The 20,210-nt window shown below is 39.9% G+C and overlaps 1 protein-coding gene across 7 annotated transcripts in view; it reads left to right on the plus strand.

Moving 5' to 3' along the window:
* The window catches only part of NDST1 (N-deacetylase and N-sulfotransferase 1), a 122,790-nt gene that overhangs the window by 74,583 nt on the left and 27,997 nt on the right, over positions 1 to 20,210 (plus strand). For all 7 annotated transcript variants that reach the window (XM_081495824.1, XM_081495827.1, XM_081495830.1 and 4 more), the window contains one exon: positions 442 to 529. In XM_081495824.1, coding sequence (XP_081351950.1) covers positions 442 to 529 — 88 coding nt within the window. The remainder of the gene's footprint in view (positions 1 to 441; positions 530 to 20,210) is intronic.

Genomic DNA, 20,210 nt, shown 5'->3' on the forward strand with positions numbered 1-20,210 from the left:
AAAATGCCATGCTGTTTTACATGTAGTGTTTCATTTAGAGTCCCATGAGAGAGCTGTTATCCCCATTTCACACCTAGGGAAACTGAGGCCTGGAGAAGTTGCTAAACTTTCTCAAGGACACAGTAGTACCAGGGTCTGTGGCCTTGTCTTGCTGGAGGCCTGATGGAGATGGCAACACAGGCTGGCTTCATGGGTATGGGGCCTGCACAGTCACACAGGGCCCCATGCTTGGAAGACGCCCATATAAGGTGATCCTCTGCTATTGCCTTCTTGACATTTTCAACAATTTTTGTGCAAGCATCCCTATTTTTATTTTTCCCTGGGCTCTGGAGGGTGTGTTGCCGGTCCTGTAGGAGCCAGACCCTTGTTGTGGGCCCTCATGGGAGGAGCAGGAGCTCCTGGCTTCCTCTCACCCCACTGTCCCCACTCTGCCTATCCTAGGCCCTGTTTGATACACAGAATGAACTACGGACACACATCCCAAACTTCACTTTCAACCTGGGCTACTCAGGGAAATTCTTCCACACAGGTAAGTGGGCCTGACTCTGCCCCTACTCACAACTTCCCCGGGCCCTCAACATCCAGACCCTTGGAGTGCAATGCCATGGGGACAACAGGAGAGTGGGTGGGCCCACTTAGAGTCACATTTGACTTGACCCCTGTGGCCTCTCCCAGAACGAGACAGCCCACAGAACAGTCACAGCCCCAGGTAGAGGGCATTTAGGGGTAGCAGTGATGTGACAATAGCCCCCAGTTCGTCCCCGGCCCTCAGGCTCTGCTGTCCTGGGGGTGGGCATCTTTTCCCTCTTGTCTGTCTCACCCCCAGCTTTAATATTCTTTGTACTACTTCTGCCTTACAAAGGAATTGGTTGAATTTTAAGAACATTACAGAAATATATAGCAGAGAAAGTGAAAGGCACTATAATTATATCCACCCCAGAGATGAGCACTGTCATGAGTTTATTTTCTTTCTTCCTTTTTAAAATTTTATTGGTGTATGGTTGATTTACAATGTTGTGTTAGTTTCAGGTGTACAGCAAAGTAATTCAGTTAAACATATACACGTATTCATTCTTTTTTAGATTCTTTCCTCATATAGGTTATCACAGAATATAGAGTAGAGTTCCCTGTGCTGTACAGCAGGTCCTTATTGGTTATCTATCTTATTTATGGTCGTGTGTATATGTTAATCCCATACTGCTGATTATCCCTCCCCCTCCGTGTTTCCCCTTTGGTATCCATAAGTTTGTTTTCCATATCTGTAACTCTGTTTCTGTTTTGTGACTAAGTTCATTTGTATCACTTTTTAAAAATCAGATTCCACTTATGAGTGATATGATATTTACTTTGGCTTATTCAATATGATAATCTGTAGTATCCATGTGGCCGCAAATGGCGTTATTTCGTTCTTTTTAATGGCTGGGTAGTAGCTACTGTCAGTTGCTCAGTCGTATCTGACTCTTTGCAATCTTGTGGACTGTAGTCCGCCGGGCTCCTCTGTCCATGGGATTCTCCAGGTAAGAATACTGGAATGGATTGCCATTCCCTTCTCCAGAGGATCTTCCTGACCCAGGAATTGAACTTGGATTTCCTGCATTGCAGGCAGATTTTTTACCGTTTGAGCTACTATATGTACCTCTTCTTTATCCATTCCTCTGTTGATGGACATTTAGGTGGTTTCCTTGTCTCAGCTGTTGTAAATAATGCTGCAGTGAACATTATGGTGCATATATCTTTTCAAATTATGGTTTTCTCTGAATATATGCCCAGAACTGGGATTGCTGGATCATATGGTAGTTCTATTTTAGTTTTTTAGGAAACCTCCATAACATTCTCCATTGTGGCTATACCAGTTTACATTCCTACCAACGGTGTAGGAGGATTCCCTTTTCTCTACACCCTCTTCAGCATTTATTGTTTGCATATTTTTTCAATTTTTTTAATTGGAGGATAATTGCTTTACAGTGTTGTGGGGATCTCTGCCTTACAGCAACGCAAATGAGTCATAATTATATATATATATATATATATATCCCCTCCCTCTTAAGCCTCCCCCCACCCCCTGACCTGTTCTACTCTAAATCATCACAGAGCGCCATGCAGAGCTCCCTGTGTATTGTTGGCATATTCTTTGATGATGGCCATTCTGACAGGTGTGAAGTGATAACGTCACTGTATTTTGCTTTCCTTTTCTCTGATATTTAGTGATGTTGAGTATCTTTTCATGTGCTTTTTGGCCATCTGTATGTCTTTTCTTTGCAGAAATGTCTGATCTTCTGCCTATTTTTTGATTGAGTTGTTTGTTTTTTCGACCTAGAGCTTCATGAACAGTTTTGTTGTATATTTTGGAGATTAATCCCTTGTCAGTCACTTTGTTTGCAAATATTTTCTCCCATTCTGTGGATTGTCTTTCTGTTTATGGTTTCCTTTGCTATGCAGAAACTTTTGAGTTTGAGTCCCATTTGTTTATTTTTGTTTTTATTTTTATTACTCTGGGAGGTTAATTCAAAAAGATCTTGCTGTGATTTATATCAGAGTTTTCTGCCTATGTTTTCCTCCAAGAGTTTTATAATGTCCAGCCTTATATTTAGTTTTCGATCCATTTTCAGTTTATTTTTGTGTCTGGTATTAGAGAATAATTTCATTCTTTTGCATGTAGTTGTCCAGTTTTCCTAGCACCATTTATTGAAGAGACTGTCTTTTCTCCAATGTGTAGCCTTGCCTCTTTTGTCATAAGTTAATTGAGCATAGGTGCAGGGTTGTATTTCTGGACCTTCTGTCCTGTTCTATTGATCTATATTTCTGTTTTTGCACCAGTAACATACTGTCTTGATGACTGTGGCTTTGTAGTGTAGTCTGAAAGTCAGGGAGCCTGATCCCTCTACCTGTATTTTCCTTTCTCAGGATTGGTTTGCCTCTTCAGTCTTTTGTGACTCCGTACAAATTTAAAATTTTTGTTCTAATTCTGTGAAAAATGCTATTGGTAATTTGATAGGGATTGCATTGAATCTGTAGATTGTCTTGGGTAGTATAGTCATTTTGACAGTGTTGATTCTTCCAATCCAAAAACATGGTGTATCCCTTCATTTGTGTCATCTTCTATTTCTTTTCATCAGCATCTTATAGTTTTCATAGTGCAGATCTTTTGTCTCCTTATGTAGGTTTATTCCTAGGTATTTTATTGTTTTTGATGTGATGATAAATGGGATTGTTTTCTTAATTTCTCTTTCTGACCTTTATTGTTCATGTATAGGAAAGCAAGTGATTTCTTTGTATTGATTTTGTGCCGTGCAACTTTACCAAATTCATCGATGAGCTCTAGTAGTTTACTAGTACCGTCTTTAGGATTTTCTGTGTAAGTATCATGTCATCTGCAAACAGTAGCAGTTTTACTACTTCTTTTCCAATTTAGATTCCGTTCCTTTCTTTTTCTTCTCTGATTACCGTGGCTAGGACTTCCAAAACTATGTTGAGTAAAAGTGGTGGCAGAGGACATCCTTGCTTTGTTCCTGATTTTTAAGGAATGGTTTCAGCTTTTCACGATTGAGAATGATGTTAGCTGTGAGTTTGTCATATGTAGCCTTTATTATGTTGAGGTAAGTTCACTTTATGCCCACTTTCTGGAGTGTTTGTTTTTTTTTTTTTTATCATAAATGGGTGTTGCATTTTGTCAAAAGCTTTCTCTGCATCTGTTGAGATGATCATATGGTTTTTGTTCTTCAGTTTGTTAATGTGGTGTGTCACATTGATTTGTGGATATTGAAGAATCTTTGCATCCTTGAGATAAATCCCACTTGATCGTGGTGTGTGATCCTTTTAATGTATTGTTGGATTCAGTTTGCTGATATTTTGTTGAGTGTTTTGTTTCTGTGTTCCTCAATGATATTAGCATGTAATTTTTTGTGTGTGTGTGGTATCTTTGGTTTTGGTGTCAGGGTGATGGTGGCCTCATAGAATGAGCTTGGGAGTATTTCTTTCTCTGCAATTTTTGGGAAGAGTTTCAGAGGATAGGCATTAACTCTTCTCTAAATGTTTGATAGAATTTGCCTGTGTAGCCCCCTGGTCATGGACTTTTGTTTTCGGGAGTTTGAAATCACTGTTTCAATTTCAGCACTTGTGATTGGTCTGTTCATATTTTCTGTTTCTTCCTGGTTCAGTCTTGGAAGGTTGTGTCTTTCTAAGAATTTGTCCATTTCTTCTAGGTTGTCCGTTTTTTTGTGTGTTTTTGTGTGTGTGTGTGTGGTCATCCGATGATCCTTTGTGTTTCTGTGGGGTTCATTGTAACTTCTTCATTTCTAATTTTATTGATTTTCACCCTTTGCCACTTTTTCCTGGTAAGTTTGGCTAAAGGTTTATCAATTTTGTTTATCTTTTCAAAGAAATAGGTTTTAGGTTCATTGATCTTTTCTATTGTATTCTTTGTTTCTATTTCACTGATTTCTGCTGTGATCTTTATGATTTCTTTTCTTCTACTAACTTTTGAGTTTTGTTAGTTCTTTCACTAGTTGCTTTAGATGTAAAGTTAGGTTGTTTATTTGAGATTTTTATTGTTTCCTGAGGTAAGGTTGTATTTGCTGAGTCCCGTAAGTTTGCTACTTTTTTATTTGTCACTTGTCTCTAGTTACTTTTTGATTACCTCTTTGATTCTTTTATTGATCCGTTGGCTGTTTAGTAACATATAGTCGTCACATATTTATGTGTTTTATATTTTTTCCCCAGTAATTGATTTCTAATCTTGTAGTTTTGTGGTCAGAAAAGATACTTGATGTGATTTCAGTTTTCTTAAATTTACCGAAGCTTGATTTTGGCCTATGGTGTGATCTGTCCTGGAGAATATTCCATGTGTACTATAGAAGAAGGTGTTTTCTATAAGTATCAACTAAGTCTGTTTGGTCTAATGTTTCTTTTAGGGCCCGTGTTTCCTTGTTGATTTTTTTGTCTGGATGATTAGTCCATTGGTGTGTCACTGTTTCTGCTTTTATGACTGTTAGCATTTACCTTATATATTAAGGAGCTTCTATTTTGAGTGCTTATAAAAAAAGACAAGAAACAAGGAAGGACACCATGTAATGATCAAGGGATTACTCCAAAAACAATATATAACAATTGTTATATACACATACCCATTATCCTCTAAACTCTTTCCCATCCAGGCTGCCATATAGCATTGAGCACAGTTCCATATGCTATACAGTAGGACTTGCTGCTTATCCATTTTAAATATAGCGGTGTGTTCACATGTATCCCAGACTCCCTACAAACCCTTCTCCTGCCCTTCACCCCTGGAAACCATAAGTCATTCTTAAGTCTGTGAGTCTATTTTGTTTTCTAAAAAAGTTAGCCTGTATCCTTTCTTTTTAAATTCCCCATACAGGGGATATCATGTGATAGTTTTTCCTTCTCTGTCTAATTTTCTTTACTCAATATGAAAATCTCTATGTCCATCCATGAGGCTGGAAATTGCATTATTTCATTCTTTTTAATGGCTAAGTAATATTCCCTGAATAGGTGTTGCACTTTTTCTTCTCCATTCCTCTGCTGGTGGCTTCCGATTCTCGGGTGGCGTGAGCCGTGGTGCAGTGGACCCTGAGGTGCGGGTACCCTTTGGGATGCTAGTTTCTCCTAGATGCATGCCTGGGAGTAGGATTGCTGGATCATAGGGCAGTTCTGTACATAGTTTTATAAGGAACCTCGGTAGTGTTCTCTGTAATGAGTGTACCCGTTTACACTCCCTCCAGCAGTGTAGGGGGCTCCATTTTCTCCACACCCTCTCCAGCATTTATTGTTTGTAGATTTTTTGATAATGGCCATTCTTACCCATGTGCAGTGGTATCTCATTGTAGTTTTAATTTCCATTTGTTTAATCATTAGTGATGTTAACATCTTTTCATGTTCTGTTGGCCATTTGTATGTTTTCTTTGAGACGTGTCTGTTTAGGTTTTGGGTCCAATTTTGCATTCTGTTGTTGGCATCTTTTATATATTCTGAACATTAAGCCCATGGGAGGCCTATGGTGTGCCAACATTTTTGCCCTCCTCTAGGTTGTCTTTTCACTCTTGTGAGAATATCCTGTGATGCATGGAAGTTTCTCTCTCTCTTTTTTTTTTTGAAGGCCAGTGTCTGATTTTCATTGTTTTCTGTGCCTTTAGGTGTCAGAATGAAGGTTCCAACACCAAATCAAAGGTCAGGGAGATGTGCAGCCTTTTTTTCTTGTGTAGTTCGATAGCTTAGCTCCAAAATTTAGGCCTTAATTCATCTAGTGTTAACTTCTGTGTGTGGTATGAGGTCAGGTCCACCCTCAAGGCTTTTGCACATGAGGTCTGAGTTTTGCGGTGCCATTTGTTGGATCTGTTCTTGGCCCAGTGACCAGTCATAGCACTTCTATCAGAAATCAAGTGAAATTAGAAGTGAGGGTTTGTTTCTTGGTTCTCGAGTCTATTCCATGGTCTGGATGTCTATGCTACTGCAGTAATACACATCTAGAATACTATTTTGCTCTTCGGTACTCCTTGGAATTCCATGTGAATATTATGATGTTTTTCCCAATTCAGAAAAAAAAAATCAGATTGAATAGGAATGAAATGAATCTCTGTTTTTACTGAATAGTATTATTTGAACATTACTAGGCATTCTAATATTGTCCCCTGGTGGCTCAGACGGTAAAGTGTCTGCCTACAATGCTGGAGACCTGGGTTCGATCCCTGGGTTGGGAAGATCCCCTGGAGAAGGAAATGGCAACCCATTCCAGTACTCCTGCTTGGAAAATCCCGTGGACAGTGGAGCCTGGTAGGCTACAGTCCATGGGGTCGCAAAGAGTCAGACATGACTGAGCGACTTCACTTTCACTTTCAGGCATTCTAATATATTTAAACATGGGTTGTTTGCCAATTATTTAGGTCTTCTTTAAGCAGTGTTTTAGAGTTTTCAGGGTAGAAGCATTTCACCTCCTTGACTGAATTCTGAAATATTTTATATTATGTTTAAACTTTTTTTGGAGTCGAGTTGGTATTCAATGTTGTGTTAGCTTCAGGCATACAGCAAATTGAATCAGTTAGATTATTCGTATATCCACTGTCTTTTAGAATCTTTTCACATAGGGGTTAAATGCAGGGTACTGAAAAGAGTTCCCTGTGCTGTAGAGTAGGTCGTTACTAGTTATCTATTTTATGTAGAGTAATGTGTGTATGTTGATCCTAGTCTCCTAATTTGTCCCTTCCGGCCACCCCTCACTTTCCCTTCTGGTAACCATAGGTTTGTTTTCTATATCTGTGTTATCGATAATTGCATTTATGACAACATTTTAGATTTTGGATATAAGTGATATCATATGATATTTGTCCTTTTCTGTCTGACATATATCACTGGCTATGAGAATCTCTATGTCCATCCATGTTTCTGCAAATAACATCCTTTTGTTCATTTTTATGGCTAGTAATACTCCATTGTATATATGTACCACTTCTTTACCCATTTGTCTGCCGATAGGTATCTACGTGGCCTCCGTATCTTGGCTATTGTGAACAGTGCTGCCATGAACCCTGGGTTGCATCTATCTTTATGAATAATAGTTTTCTCTGGATATATGCCCTGGAACGGGATTGCTGGATGTTATGGTATTAATAGTTCTGTATATTGTTTTTTAAGGAACCTGTATTCTGTTCTCCATCACGTGGTTATACCCACCTACATTCCCACCATTAGTGTAGGAGAGGTCCCTTTTCTCATTACCCTCTCCAACATTTATTCATAGATTTTTTTTTTTTTTTTTTACTTTTGCATGCATTTATTTTTTGCTGTGTTTATTCCTGGACTATCAATTTTTATTTCTTCACTTTCTTCTGGGATATCTTTTTCTTCTGCACAACCTTCTCATCTGGTTTAGGAACAGTGTTTTTCTCCAGTTAGCATCATCTCAGTGTGCAGGGAGCGCTCACATGTGGGTCAATCTGACCATGGCCAGTCTGTAAGTCCTGTGCTGCCTCCTGGGGGCTTTGTTCCCCCGAATGTGCTCAATGACCAGAGAACCTACATCTAAGCCCTTAAGTTCAGCACTCTCTGCATTTCTGAGCATGTGCAGTAGAAATTCAGCACTCTTTTCGGGCCGCTGACCCTGCGTCCAGGCCCACTGTTTGGCCTGTGCACACCTACCAGCTCCATGTTGGAATGATGGAATGGCACACATTGCTTCTTTACGGTGACATCCTTCAGATACTTGGTGGCTTTTCAAATATACATGCACTTAATGACCTGGACTGTTTCTTGAGTGTTCTTAAAGTGAACACGAAGATTTGAACCTCTTGATCTGCATGATTTGTGGGGTTTTCTGAGTCAAGTGTATTGTGCTCCATTTTTAGAGGTCACCTCAGACTGTTGATTTTATGATGATGGTCATTCTGACCTGTGTGACAAGATATCTCATTGTAGTTCTAATTTCCATTTCTCTGATAATTGGTGGTGGTGAGCATCTTTTCATTTGCCGTTGGCCATTTATATGTCTTCTTAATAGAAATGTTTGCAGATTTTTGGACTACTTTTAAATTGCATTGTTGGCATCTTAAACCTGTAGCAGGCCTCTGGTTTGTAAATATTTTTGCCAATCTCTAGTTGTCCTTTCACTGTCATGAGAAAGTCCTGTGACACATGGAAGTTTTTAACTTTTTTAAGGACCAGTGTATCTGATTTTCACTGTTTTCTACACCTTTGGTGTCACATTTTAGGACCCATAACCCCATTGTCATGGAGATGTGTGTCTGTTTTCCTCTGTAGTTCTTAGCTTAGCTGAGGGTTTCTTTCTGTGTTCCAAGTCTACTCTATGGTTTGGATGTCCATTTGAATGCAGTAACACACTTTTGCAAGGTAAATTTGGCTGTTGAACATCCCTTGGAATTCCATATAAATATTAGGAATTTTCCCCCCAATTCAGGGGGAAAAAAAATCGCTGATTGAGTAGGAATGAAATGAATCTTGTATATTGGGCTGACTAGTATTGTTATTTGAGCAAGAGTAAGCATTCTAATATTTAAGCATGGGTTGCTTTCCAGTTATTTAGGTCCTCCTTAAGCAGTGTTTTAGAGTTGTCAAGGTAGGAGCTTTTCACTTCCTTGATTGAATTCTGAAATATGTTATATTATGTTTAAATTTTTATTGGAGTTTAGTTGGTGTACAATGGAGAAGGCAATGGCAACCCACTCCAGTACTCTCGCCTGGAAAATCTCATGGATGGAGGAGCCTGGTGGGCTGCAGTCCACGGGGTCGCAAAGAGTCAGACACGACTGAGCGACTTCACTTTCACTTTTCACTTCCATGCACTGAAGAAGGAAATGGCAACCCACTCCAGTGTTCTTGCCTGGAGAATCCCAGGGACGGGGGAGCCTGGTGGGCTTCTGTCTATGGGGTCGCACAGAGTCGGACACGACTGAAGCGACTCAGCAGCAGCAGCTGCAGTTGGTGTACAATGTATCAGTTTCTGGCACTCAGCAAAGTGAGTCAGTTAGATATATACCTGTACACACTCTGTTTTAGATTCTTTTCACATAAGGATTAATGCAGAAGACTGAATAGTGTTCCCTGTGCTGTATCAGTTCAGTTCAGTCGCTCAGTTGTGTCCGACTCTGTGCGACCCCATGAATTGCAGCACGCAAGGCCTCTCTGTCCATCACCAACTCCCGGAGTCTACCCAAACCCATGTCCATCGAGTCGGTGATGCCATCCAACCATCTCATCCTCTGTCGTCCCCTTCTCCTCCCGCCCCCAATCCTACCCAGCATTAGGGTCTTTTCCAATGAGTCAACCCTTCGCATGAGGTGGTCAAAGTATTGGAGTTTCAGTTTCAACATCAGACCTTCCAATGAACACCCAGGATTGATCTCTTTTAGGATGGATTGATTGGATCTCCTTGCAGTCCAAGGGGCTCTCAAGAGTCTTCTCCAACACCACAGTTCAAAAGCATCAATTCTGCGGCGCTCAGCTTTCTTCACCGTCCAACTCTCACATCCATACATGACCACTGGAAAAACCATAGCCTTGACTAGACGGACTTTTGTTGGCAAAGTAATGTCTCTGCTTTTAAATATGCTATCTAGGTTGGCCATAACCTTCCTTCCAAGGAGTAAGCGTCTTTTAATTTCATGGCTGCAGTCACCATCAGCAGTGATTCTGGAGCCCAAAAAAATAAAGTCTGACACTGTTTCCACTGTTTCCCCATCTATTTCCCATGAAGTGATGGGACCAGATGCCATGATCTTAGTTTTCTGAACGTTGAGCTTTAAGCCAACTTTTTCACTCTCCTCTTTCACCTTCATCAAGAGGCTCTTTAGTTCTTCTTCACTTTCTGCCATAAGGGTGGTGTCATCTGCATATCTGAGGTTATTGATATTTCTCCCGGCAATCTTGATTCCAGCTTGTGTTTCTTCTAGCCCCGCATTTCTCATGATGTACTCTGCATATAAGTTAAATAAGCAGGGTGACAATATACAGCCTTGACGTACTCCTTTTCCTATTTGGAACCAGTCTGTTGTTCCATGTCCAGTTCGAACTGTTGCTTCCTGACCTGCATACAGGTTTCTCAAGAGACAGGTCAGATGGTCTGGTATTCCCATCTCTTTCAGAATTTTCCACAGTTTATTGTGATCCACACAGTCAAAGGCTTTGGCATAGTCAATCAAGCAGAAATAGATGTTTTTCTGGAACTCTCTTGCTTTTTCGATGACCCAGCGGATATTGGCAATTTGATCTCTGGTTCCTCTGCCTTTTCTAAAACCAGCTTGAACATCTGGAAGTTCACAGTTCACGTATTGCTGAAGCCTCGCTTGGAGAATTTTGAGCATTACTTTACTAGCATGTGAGATGAGTGCAATTGTGTGGTAGTTTGAGCATTCTCTGGCATTGCCTTTCTTTGGTAGGGCCTTATTATTTATCTGTTATATAGACATAGTTTAGATATATAGATATAGTAGTATGTATATGTTGATCCCAGTCTCCTAATGTATGCCTTACGGCCACCCCTGACTTTCCCCCCTGGGAACTATAGGTTTATTTTCTATATCTGTGACTCTATCTATTTTGTAAAGAAGTTAATTTATACCAACTTTTTAGATTTTGCATATAAGCGATATCATATGATATTTATCATTTTTTGTCTGACTTATATCAGTGACTTGGAGAATCTCCTGGTCCATCCGTGTTGCTGTGAGTGGTAGAATTTCGTTCATTTTTATGACTAATACTCCATTGTATATATGTACGGCTTCTTCTTTACCCTTTTGTCTGTCAGTTGATACTTAAGTTGCTTCCATGTCTTGGCTATTGTAAACAGTGTTGCAGTGAACCCTGGTGTCCATGTATCTTTTTGAATAATGGTTTTCTCTGGGTATATGCCTTGGAGTGGGATTGCTGGCTCATATGGTAGTTCTGTATACAGATTTTTAAGGAACCTGAATATTCTTCTCCATCATGGTTGTACCCATTTACATTCCCACCAGTAGTGTAGGAGAGTTCCCTTTTCTCCTCACCCTCTCCAGCATTTATTGTTTGTAGATTTTTTGATGGTGGTCGTTCTTTTTTTTTTCTTTCACCTTTTCATTTTGTATTTGGAGTGTAGCTGAATAACAATGTGATAGTTTCAGTTGGCTAGCAAAGGGACTCAGCCGTGCATATAAATGGCATTCTCCCCAAACTCCCCTGCCATCCAGGCTTTCATGTAACACTTAGCAGAGTTCCATCTGCTACATTGTAGGTCCTTGTTGGTTATCCATTTAAAATATAGCACTGACTACTTGTCTATCCCAAACTAATTATATCCTCTATCCTTTCCCCCAGGAGTTACAAGTTCATTCTCAAGTCTGTGATTCTGTTTCTGTCTTGTAAATAAGTTCATTTGTATCATTTCTTTTTAGATTCCACATACAACAGATGTTATGTGAATTTCTCCTTCTGTGTGTTACTTACTGTATGACAGCCTCTAGTTCCATCCATGTTGCTGCAAATGGCATTATTTCATTCTTTTTAAAGGGCTGAGTAATATTTAATTGTACATGTACCACATCTTCTTATCCATTCCTCTCTCAGTGAACATTTAGGTGGCTTCCATGTTTGGGCTTTTGTAAACAGTGCTACAGTGAACCCTGTGGTACAGTGAACCCTGTGGTGCACCTATCGTTTAGAATATTGTTTTTTTCCAGATACATGCCCTGGAGTGGGATTGTGGGATCATATCATATGTAGTTCTATACATAGTTTTTTAAGGAACCTCTATGTTCTTTATCATGGTTGTACTCATTTACATTCCCACTTGTAGTGTAGGAAAGTTCTCTTTTCTCCGCATCCTCTGCAGCATTTATTGTTTGTAGATTTTTTGATAATGGCCATTCTGACCCGTGTGAGGTTGTATCTCATTATAGTTTTGATTTCCATCAGTCAGTTATATTCTGCATCTTTTATGTGCGCTGGGCCACTTGTATATCTTTTCTATGTAAATGTTTTTTTAGATTTTTACTCAGTTTTAAATTGTGTTGTCGACATCTTTTACATAACTCTGGATATTAATCCCATAATCAGTTTGTGGGTTTGCAAACATTTTCTGCTATTCTTTTGGTTGTCTTTTCACTCTTTTGAGGATGTCCTGTGATGCATGAAGGTTTATTTTTTTGAAAGCTAAATGTATCTATTTTTCATTGTTTTCTATGCTTTTGGTATCATATTTAATGAACTCGGAACAAAGCCAAGGTCATGGAGATATTCGCATATGTTTTTTCTACATAACTGTAGGTTAGCTCCAAAATTGAGGCTGTGATTCATCTTGCATTACCTTCTGTGTATGGTATGAGGTCAGGTCCACCCTCAAGGTTATGCACATGAGGTCCGGGTTTTGCAGTGCCATTTGTTGGATCTGTTCTTTGCCCAGTGACTAGACTTAGCACTTCTATCAGAAATGAAGTGAAAACAGAAGTGAGGGTTTGTTTGTGGGTTCTCATGTCTGTCGCATGGTCTGTAAATCTATGCTAATAATGCATTACCACTGTTTTACAATATTATTTTGGCTCTTCAGCATTCCTTGGAATTAGGATTCTTTCCCCATTTCTAAAATAAAAATATAAGTAACTCTGAACTCTGGAGAACAGTATGGAGGCTCCTTGACAAACTAAAAATAGAGCTATCATATGACCCTTCACTCCCACTCCTAGGCATATATCTGGAGAAGAACATGATCCAAAAGGATACATTCACCCCAATATTCACTGCAGCACTGTTTCCAATAGTTAAGGCTTGGGGGTCACCTAAATGTCCTTTGACAGAGGAATGGATAAAGAATATGTGTTGCATTATACAATGGAATGTTGCTGCTGCTACTGCTGCTAAGTCGCTTCAGTCGTGTCCGACTCTGTGCGACCCCATAGACGGCAGCCCACCAGGCTCCACCGTCCCTGGGATTCTCCAGGCAAGAATACTGGAGTGGGTTGCCATTTCCTTCTCCAGTGCGTGAAAGGGAAAAGTGAAAGTGAAGCCGCTCAGTCGTGTCCGACTCTTAGCGACCCCATGGACTGTAGCCTACCAGGCTCCTCTGTCCATGGGGTTTTCCAGGCAAGAGTACTGGAGTGGGGTGCCATTGCATTCTCCGCAATGGAATGTTAGCCACTAAAAAATGAAATAATGCCATTTGCAGCAATATTGATGGAACTAGAGATTGTCATACTGAGTGAAGTAAGTCAGAGAAGGAGAAATGTCGTATGACATACTGTATATGTGGAATCTAAAAGGAAATGATAGAAATGAACTTACAAAACAGAAACAGACTCACTAACTTAGTGAAGGTATTATTTTTGCCAGGGGGACAGGTAGGGGAAAGGGATAGTTAAGGAGTTTGGGGTGGACATGTACACACAGCTATAATGAAAATGGATAACCAACAAGGACCTACTGTATAGCACATGGAACTTTGCTCAGTGTTATGTGGCAGCCTGGATAGGAGGGGAGTTTGGGGGAGAATGGATATGTATATGTATGGGTGAGTCCGTTTGCTGTCCACCTGAAATTATCACAACATTGTTAATAAGGTATACTCCAATACAAAATAAAAAATGTTAATTATTTAAATTATATAAAAACTAGAAAATAAACTGAGATTTAATAGGGATTGAATTTGTATGTTCTGGACAATATTTGAACACTATTAAGCGTACTAATCTTTAAACTTGGGTTGTTTTCTGTTTACATTTTATTTACAAGATAATTAGAATTGCAAGCCATAATGGGAACATGATTAACTTAACAATATAAAAAATTGCATACAATTTGGGGGGCAGGGGTCAAGCAGAGTGATGTGGTAAGTGGAAAGGCATACATGTTCATATTTTCATCCACCCAGCCAGTCTGTCTTTTGGTTGGTGCATTTAATCTATTTACATTTAAGGTAATTATCAATATGTATGATTCTGTTACCCTTTTCTGAATTGTTTTGGCTTTACTTTCCATAGGCCTTTTTCTTCTCTTATGTTTCCTCCCTGGAGAAGTTCTTTTAGCATTTGTTGTAAAGCTGATTTGGTGGTGCTGAATTCTCTTAACTTTTGCTTGTCTGGAAAGCTTTGATTTTGCCATCAAGTCTGAAGGAGAGTCTTGTTGGGTAGAGTATTTTTCATTATAGGTTCTTCCCTTTCATCACTTTAAATATATCATCTCATTCCCTTCTGGCTTCCCTTATATGTTATTTGTTGTTTTCCCATATTGCTTTTAATATTGTATCTTTGTCTTTAATTTTTTCAGTTTGATTACTGTGTGTCTCAGTGTGTTTCTCCTTGGGTTTATCCTTCCTGGGATTCTCTGTGCTATCTGGACTTTATTGAATATTTCCTTTCCCGTGTTCAGGAAGTTTTCAGTTATTATCTCTAGAAATATTTCCTCAGGTCCTCTCATCCCCTTCTGGGACCCCTATAATGTGAATGTTGGTGCATTTAATGTTGCCCCAGGGGTCTCTTAGGTTCTCTTCATTTCTTTTCATTCTTTTTTTCTGTAATCTGTTCTGTGGTAGTGATTTCCACCATTCTGTCCTCCAGGTCATTTATCTGTTCTTCTGCCTCAGTTATTCTGCTATTGATTACTTCCAGTGTATCGTTCATCTCTGTTTGTTCTTCAGTTCTACTAGGTCTTTGGTAAACATTTCTTGCATCTTCTCAGTCTTTGCCTCCATTCTTTTCCCAAGATCCTGGATCATCTTCACTATCATTTTTCTGAATTGTTTTTCTGGAAAGTTGCCTCTCTCCATTTAGTTTTTTTCCTTGGGTTTTTTCTTGTCCCTTCATCTGAGACATAACTTCCTGCTTTTTCATTGTGATTCACTTTCTGTAGTTTGGTTTTTGTTTTAGCTGCTGTGAAACTGTGCTGCTTCTTGCTTTTTCTGTCTACCCTCTGATAACTGAGGCTAAGAGTAAGCTTGATTGTAAGCTTATTGAAATATCAGTAACTTCAGATATGCAGATGACACCACCCTTATAACAGAAAACGAAGAACTAAAGAGCCTCTTGATGAAAGTGAAAGAGGAGAGTGAAAAAGCTGGCTTATAACTCAACATTCAGAAAACTAAGATCATGGCATCTGGTGCCATCACTTCTTGGCAAATAGATGGGGAAACAATGGAAACAGAGACTTTATTTTTAGGGGCTCTAAAATCACTGCAGATGGTAACTTCAGCCATGAAATTAAGACACTTGCTTCTTTGAAGAAAAGCTACGACCAACCTAGACAGCATATTCAAAAGCAGAGACATTACTTTGCCAACAAAGGTTTGTCTGTTCAAAGCTATGGTTTTTCCAGTAATCGTGAATGGATGTGAGAGTTGGACTATAAAGAAAGCTGAGCGCCAAAGAATTAATGCTTTTGAACTGTGGTGTTGGAGAAGACTCTTGAGAGTCCCTTGGACTGCAAGGAGATCCAACCAGTCAATCCTAAAGGAAATCAGTCCTGAATATTCATTGGAAGGAGTGATGCTGAAGCTGAAACTCCAATACTTTGGCCACCTGATGCAAAGAACTGACTCATTGGAAAGGACCCTGATGCTGGGAAAGATTGAAGGTAGGAGGAGAAGGAGATGACAGAGGATGACATGGTTGGATGGCATCACTGATTCAATGGATGTGAGTTTGAGCAAGCTCTGGGAGCTGGTGATGGACAGGAAGGCCTGGCATGCTGCAGTCCATGGGGTCGCAAAGAGTCGGACACAACTGAGTGACTGAACTGAATTGAACCTTCTTGATGGGAGGGACTGGGGATGGGAAAAACTGGGTCTTGCTCTGTGGGTAGGGCCTTGCTCAGTAAAGCTTTAATCCAATTATCCACTGATGGGTGGGGTTGCACTCCCTCCTAGATAATTGTTTGGCCTGAGGCGACCCAGCCCTGGGGTCTGTGGACTCTATGGTAGGGTTAATGGTGAACTCCAGGAGGGTTTACACCAAGGGGGATCTTCAGGGCCCCTGTCCCTGTGATGAGCCTCTGCTGGCCCATGCCACCAGAGGAGGCCCTCCAACACTAGCAGGTAGTTTTGGTTCAGTCTCCTGTAGGGTCACTGCTCCTCTCCCCTGAATCTTGGTGTATGGAGAATTTTGTTTGTGCCCTCCAAGACTGGAGTCTCTGTTTCCCCCCAGTCCTCTGGAATTCCAATAATCAAGTCCTGCCGGCCCGCAAGGCCAAATTCCCTGGGGATTCCCAGTCCCTTAGATCCCCAGGCTGGGAAGCCTGACCTGAGGTTCAGAACCTTCACAATAGTGTGAGAATTTCTTTGGTGTTATTGTCCTCCAGTCTGTGGGTCACCCACCCAGTGGGTATAGGATTTGATTTTGTTGTGATTGTGCGCCTGCTACTGTCTCCTTGCATCTTTTTTGTCTGTGGACATGGGGTATCTTTTTGGGGGGCATTCCAGCATCCTCCTGTTGATGATTGTTGAACAGCTAGTTGTAATTTTGGTGTTGTCCCAGGAGAATATGAGCACATGTCCTTCTGTTCCGCCATCTTGAACTAGAAGCTGAGTGTGGAGTTTTGTTTTTTTGAGTGTTGAGTTTTAAGCCACCTTTTTCATCCTCCACTTTCACCTTCATCAAGAGGTTCTTTAGTTCCTCTTCGCTTTCTGCCATTAGGGTCATGTCATCTGTATATCTGAGGTTATTGTTATAGCTCCTAGCAATCTTGATTCCAGCTTGTGCTTCATCCAGCCTGGCATTTCACATGATGTACTGTGCATATAAGTTAAATAACCAGAGTGATGATATTCAGCCTTGTTGTACTCCTTTGCCAATTTTGAACCAGTCTGTTGTTCCATGTTCGGTTCTAACTGTTGCCTCTTCACCTGCATACAGGCTTCTCAGGAGGCAGGTAAGTTGGTCTGGTATTCCCATCTCTTTAAGTGTTTTCCATGATAGGTTTGTTTTCTATATCTGTGACTCTAATTCTGTTTGTAAATAAGTTCATTTGTACCAACTTCTTAGATTTTGCCTACAAACGATATCATATGGTACTTGTCATTTCTGTTTGACTTACATCACTGACTATAAGCATCTCTCAGTTTATTCATGTTGCTGCAAATGATATTATTTCGCTCATGTTTACTGCTGGGTAATACTCCATTGTATATATGTACCACTTCTTCTTTACCCATTGGTCTGTTGATAGATAAATTGCTTCCATGTCTTGGCTATTGTAAACAGTGCTGCAGTGAACCCTGGGTTGCTTCTATCTTTGAATAATGGCTTTCTCTGGATATATGCCCTGGAATGTTATTGCTAGATCATGTGAGATTAATAATTCTGTGTATAGTTTTTTAAGGAACCTCTATATTCTTCTTCATCATGATTTTACCCATTTATATTCCCACCAATAGTATAGGAGCATTCCCTTTTCTCTGAACCCTTTCTAGCCTTTATTTTTTGTAGATGTTTTGATGATGGCCATTCTGACCTTGTTCAGTTGCTCAGTCATGTCCAACCCTTTGTGACTCATTGGACTGCAGCATACCAGGCTTCCCTGTACTTCACTGTCTCCTGGAGAGAGAGAGATTGCTCAAACTCATTTCCATTGAGTCAGTGATGCCATCCAACCAGCTCATCTTCTGTTGCCCCCTTCTGTTCTTGCCCTCAGTCTTTCCCAGCATCAGGGTCTTTTCCAGTGAGTCGGCTGTTCACATCAGGTGGCCAAAGTACTCGAGCTTCAGCATCAATCCTTCCAGGGAATAATGAAGGTTGATTTCCCTTAAGGTTGACTCGTTTGATCTCCTTGCTTCCAAGGGACTTTCAAGAGTCTTCTCTAGCACCATAGTTTGAAAGCATCAATTCTTTGGCCCTCAGCCTTCTTTATGGTCTAAATGTCACATCTGTACATGACTACTGGAAAAACCATAGCTTTGACCAGATGTACCTTTGTCAGCAAAGTAACGTCTGTGCTTTTTAATACAGTGTCTAGGTATCATAGCTTTTCTTCCAAGGGGCAGACATCTTTTAATTCATGGCTGCAGTCAACGTCCACAGTGATTTTGGAGCCCACAAAAATAAAATCTGCTATTGTTTCCATTTTTCCCCCATCTATTTGCCATGAAGTGATGGGACTGGATGCCATGTTCTTCATTTCTTTTGGTGTTGAGTTTTAAGCCAGTTTTTCACATTCCGCTTTCACCTTCATCAAGAGGCTCTTTATTTTGTTCCTCCTTGCTTTCTGCTGTTAGGGTGGTGTCATCTGCATATCTGAGGTTATTGATATTTCTTCTGGCAATGTTGATTCCAACTTGTGCTTCATCCAGCCCAGCATTTCACATGATGTACTCCGCATATAAATTAAATAAACAGGGTGACAATACACAGCCTTGACATACTCCTTTCTCAATTTTGAACTAGTCTGTTGTTCCATGTCCAGTTCTCACTGTTGCTTCGTGACCTGCATACAGGTTTCTCAGGAGGCAGGTAAGGTGGTCTGGCATTTCTGTCTCTCTCAGAATTTTCCACAATTTGTTGTGATCCACACAGTCAAAGGGTTTACTGTAGTCAATGAAGCAGAAGTAGATGTTTTTCTGGAATTCCCTTTCTTTTTCTATAATGGATATTGGAAATTTGATCTCTTGTTTCTCTGCCTTTTCTAAATCCGGCTTGTACATCTGGACTTTCTGGTTCACATACTGTTGAAGCCTAGCTTGAAGGATTTTGAGCATTAACCTTTTAGCATGTGAAATGAGTATAATTGTGTGGTAGTTTGAACATACTTTGACATTGCCCTTCTTTGAGATTGGAATGAAAACTGACGTTTTCCAGTCCTGTGACCTCTGCTGAATTTCCCAAATTTGTTGGCATATTGAATGCAGCACTTTAACAGCATCATCTTTTAGGATTTTAAATAGTTCATCTGGAATTCCACCACCTCCACTAGCTTTGTTTGTAGTAATGCTTCGTAAGACCCTTCCTAAAAGAGTCTGTTGTAAATAGCATATGTATATATGGATCTTATTTTTGTATCCATTCAGCCAATTTATGTCTTTTTGTTTGCGCATTTAATCCTTTTACATTTAAGGTAGTTATCAATATGTATGCTCTTAATGCCATTTTGTTAGTTGCTAGTTAGATTTATTTCTAAAGATTTTTTTTTTCCTTTCCTCTTTTGTTCTTTTCTCTTGTGATTTGATGTCTATCTTTACTGTTGTATTTGGATTACTTTTCCTTTTTGTGTCTGTATCTTTTGTAGATTTTGTGTGTGTGTGGTTTCCCTGAGGTTTTGATATAGCAGTCTACATATGCACAAGATTGTTTTAAGTTGCTGGTCTCTTAATTTCCAATATTCTTCATTTGTACTCTCCTCTTGATTGCTGGTTTCATATTAGATTTGTGTATGAATGATTTCCTACTTTTACTTTGTTTGCCTTTACAGTGAGCTTTCCCATTTTGTAATTTTCCTGATTCTTGTTGTGGCCCTTTATTTTCTGCCTAAAGAAGTTCCTTTAAGATTTGTTGTAAGCCTGGTTTGGTGGTACTGAATTCTCTTAGCTTATGCTTCTTTGTAAAGCTTTTGATTTCTCCATTGAATTCGAATGAAAGCCTTGCTGGATAGAGTATTCTTGGCTGTAGATGTCTCCCTTTTATCACTTTAAATATATTGTGTCTGGCCTTTAGAGTTTCTGCTGAAAAATCAGCTGGTAACTCTGTGGGAGTTCCCTTGTATGTTATTTGTTGCTTTTTGTTTTTAATATTTTT

This window comes from Giraffa tippelskirchi, chromosome 6 (genome assembly GCF_054371585.1).
Source record: "Giraffa tippelskirchi isolate mGirTip1 chromosome 6, T2T-mGirTip1v1.2.pri, whole genome shotgun sequence".
Taxonomy (NCBI): domain Eukaryota; kingdom Metazoa; phylum Chordata; class Mammalia; order Artiodactyla; family Giraffidae; genus Giraffa; species Giraffa tippelskirchi.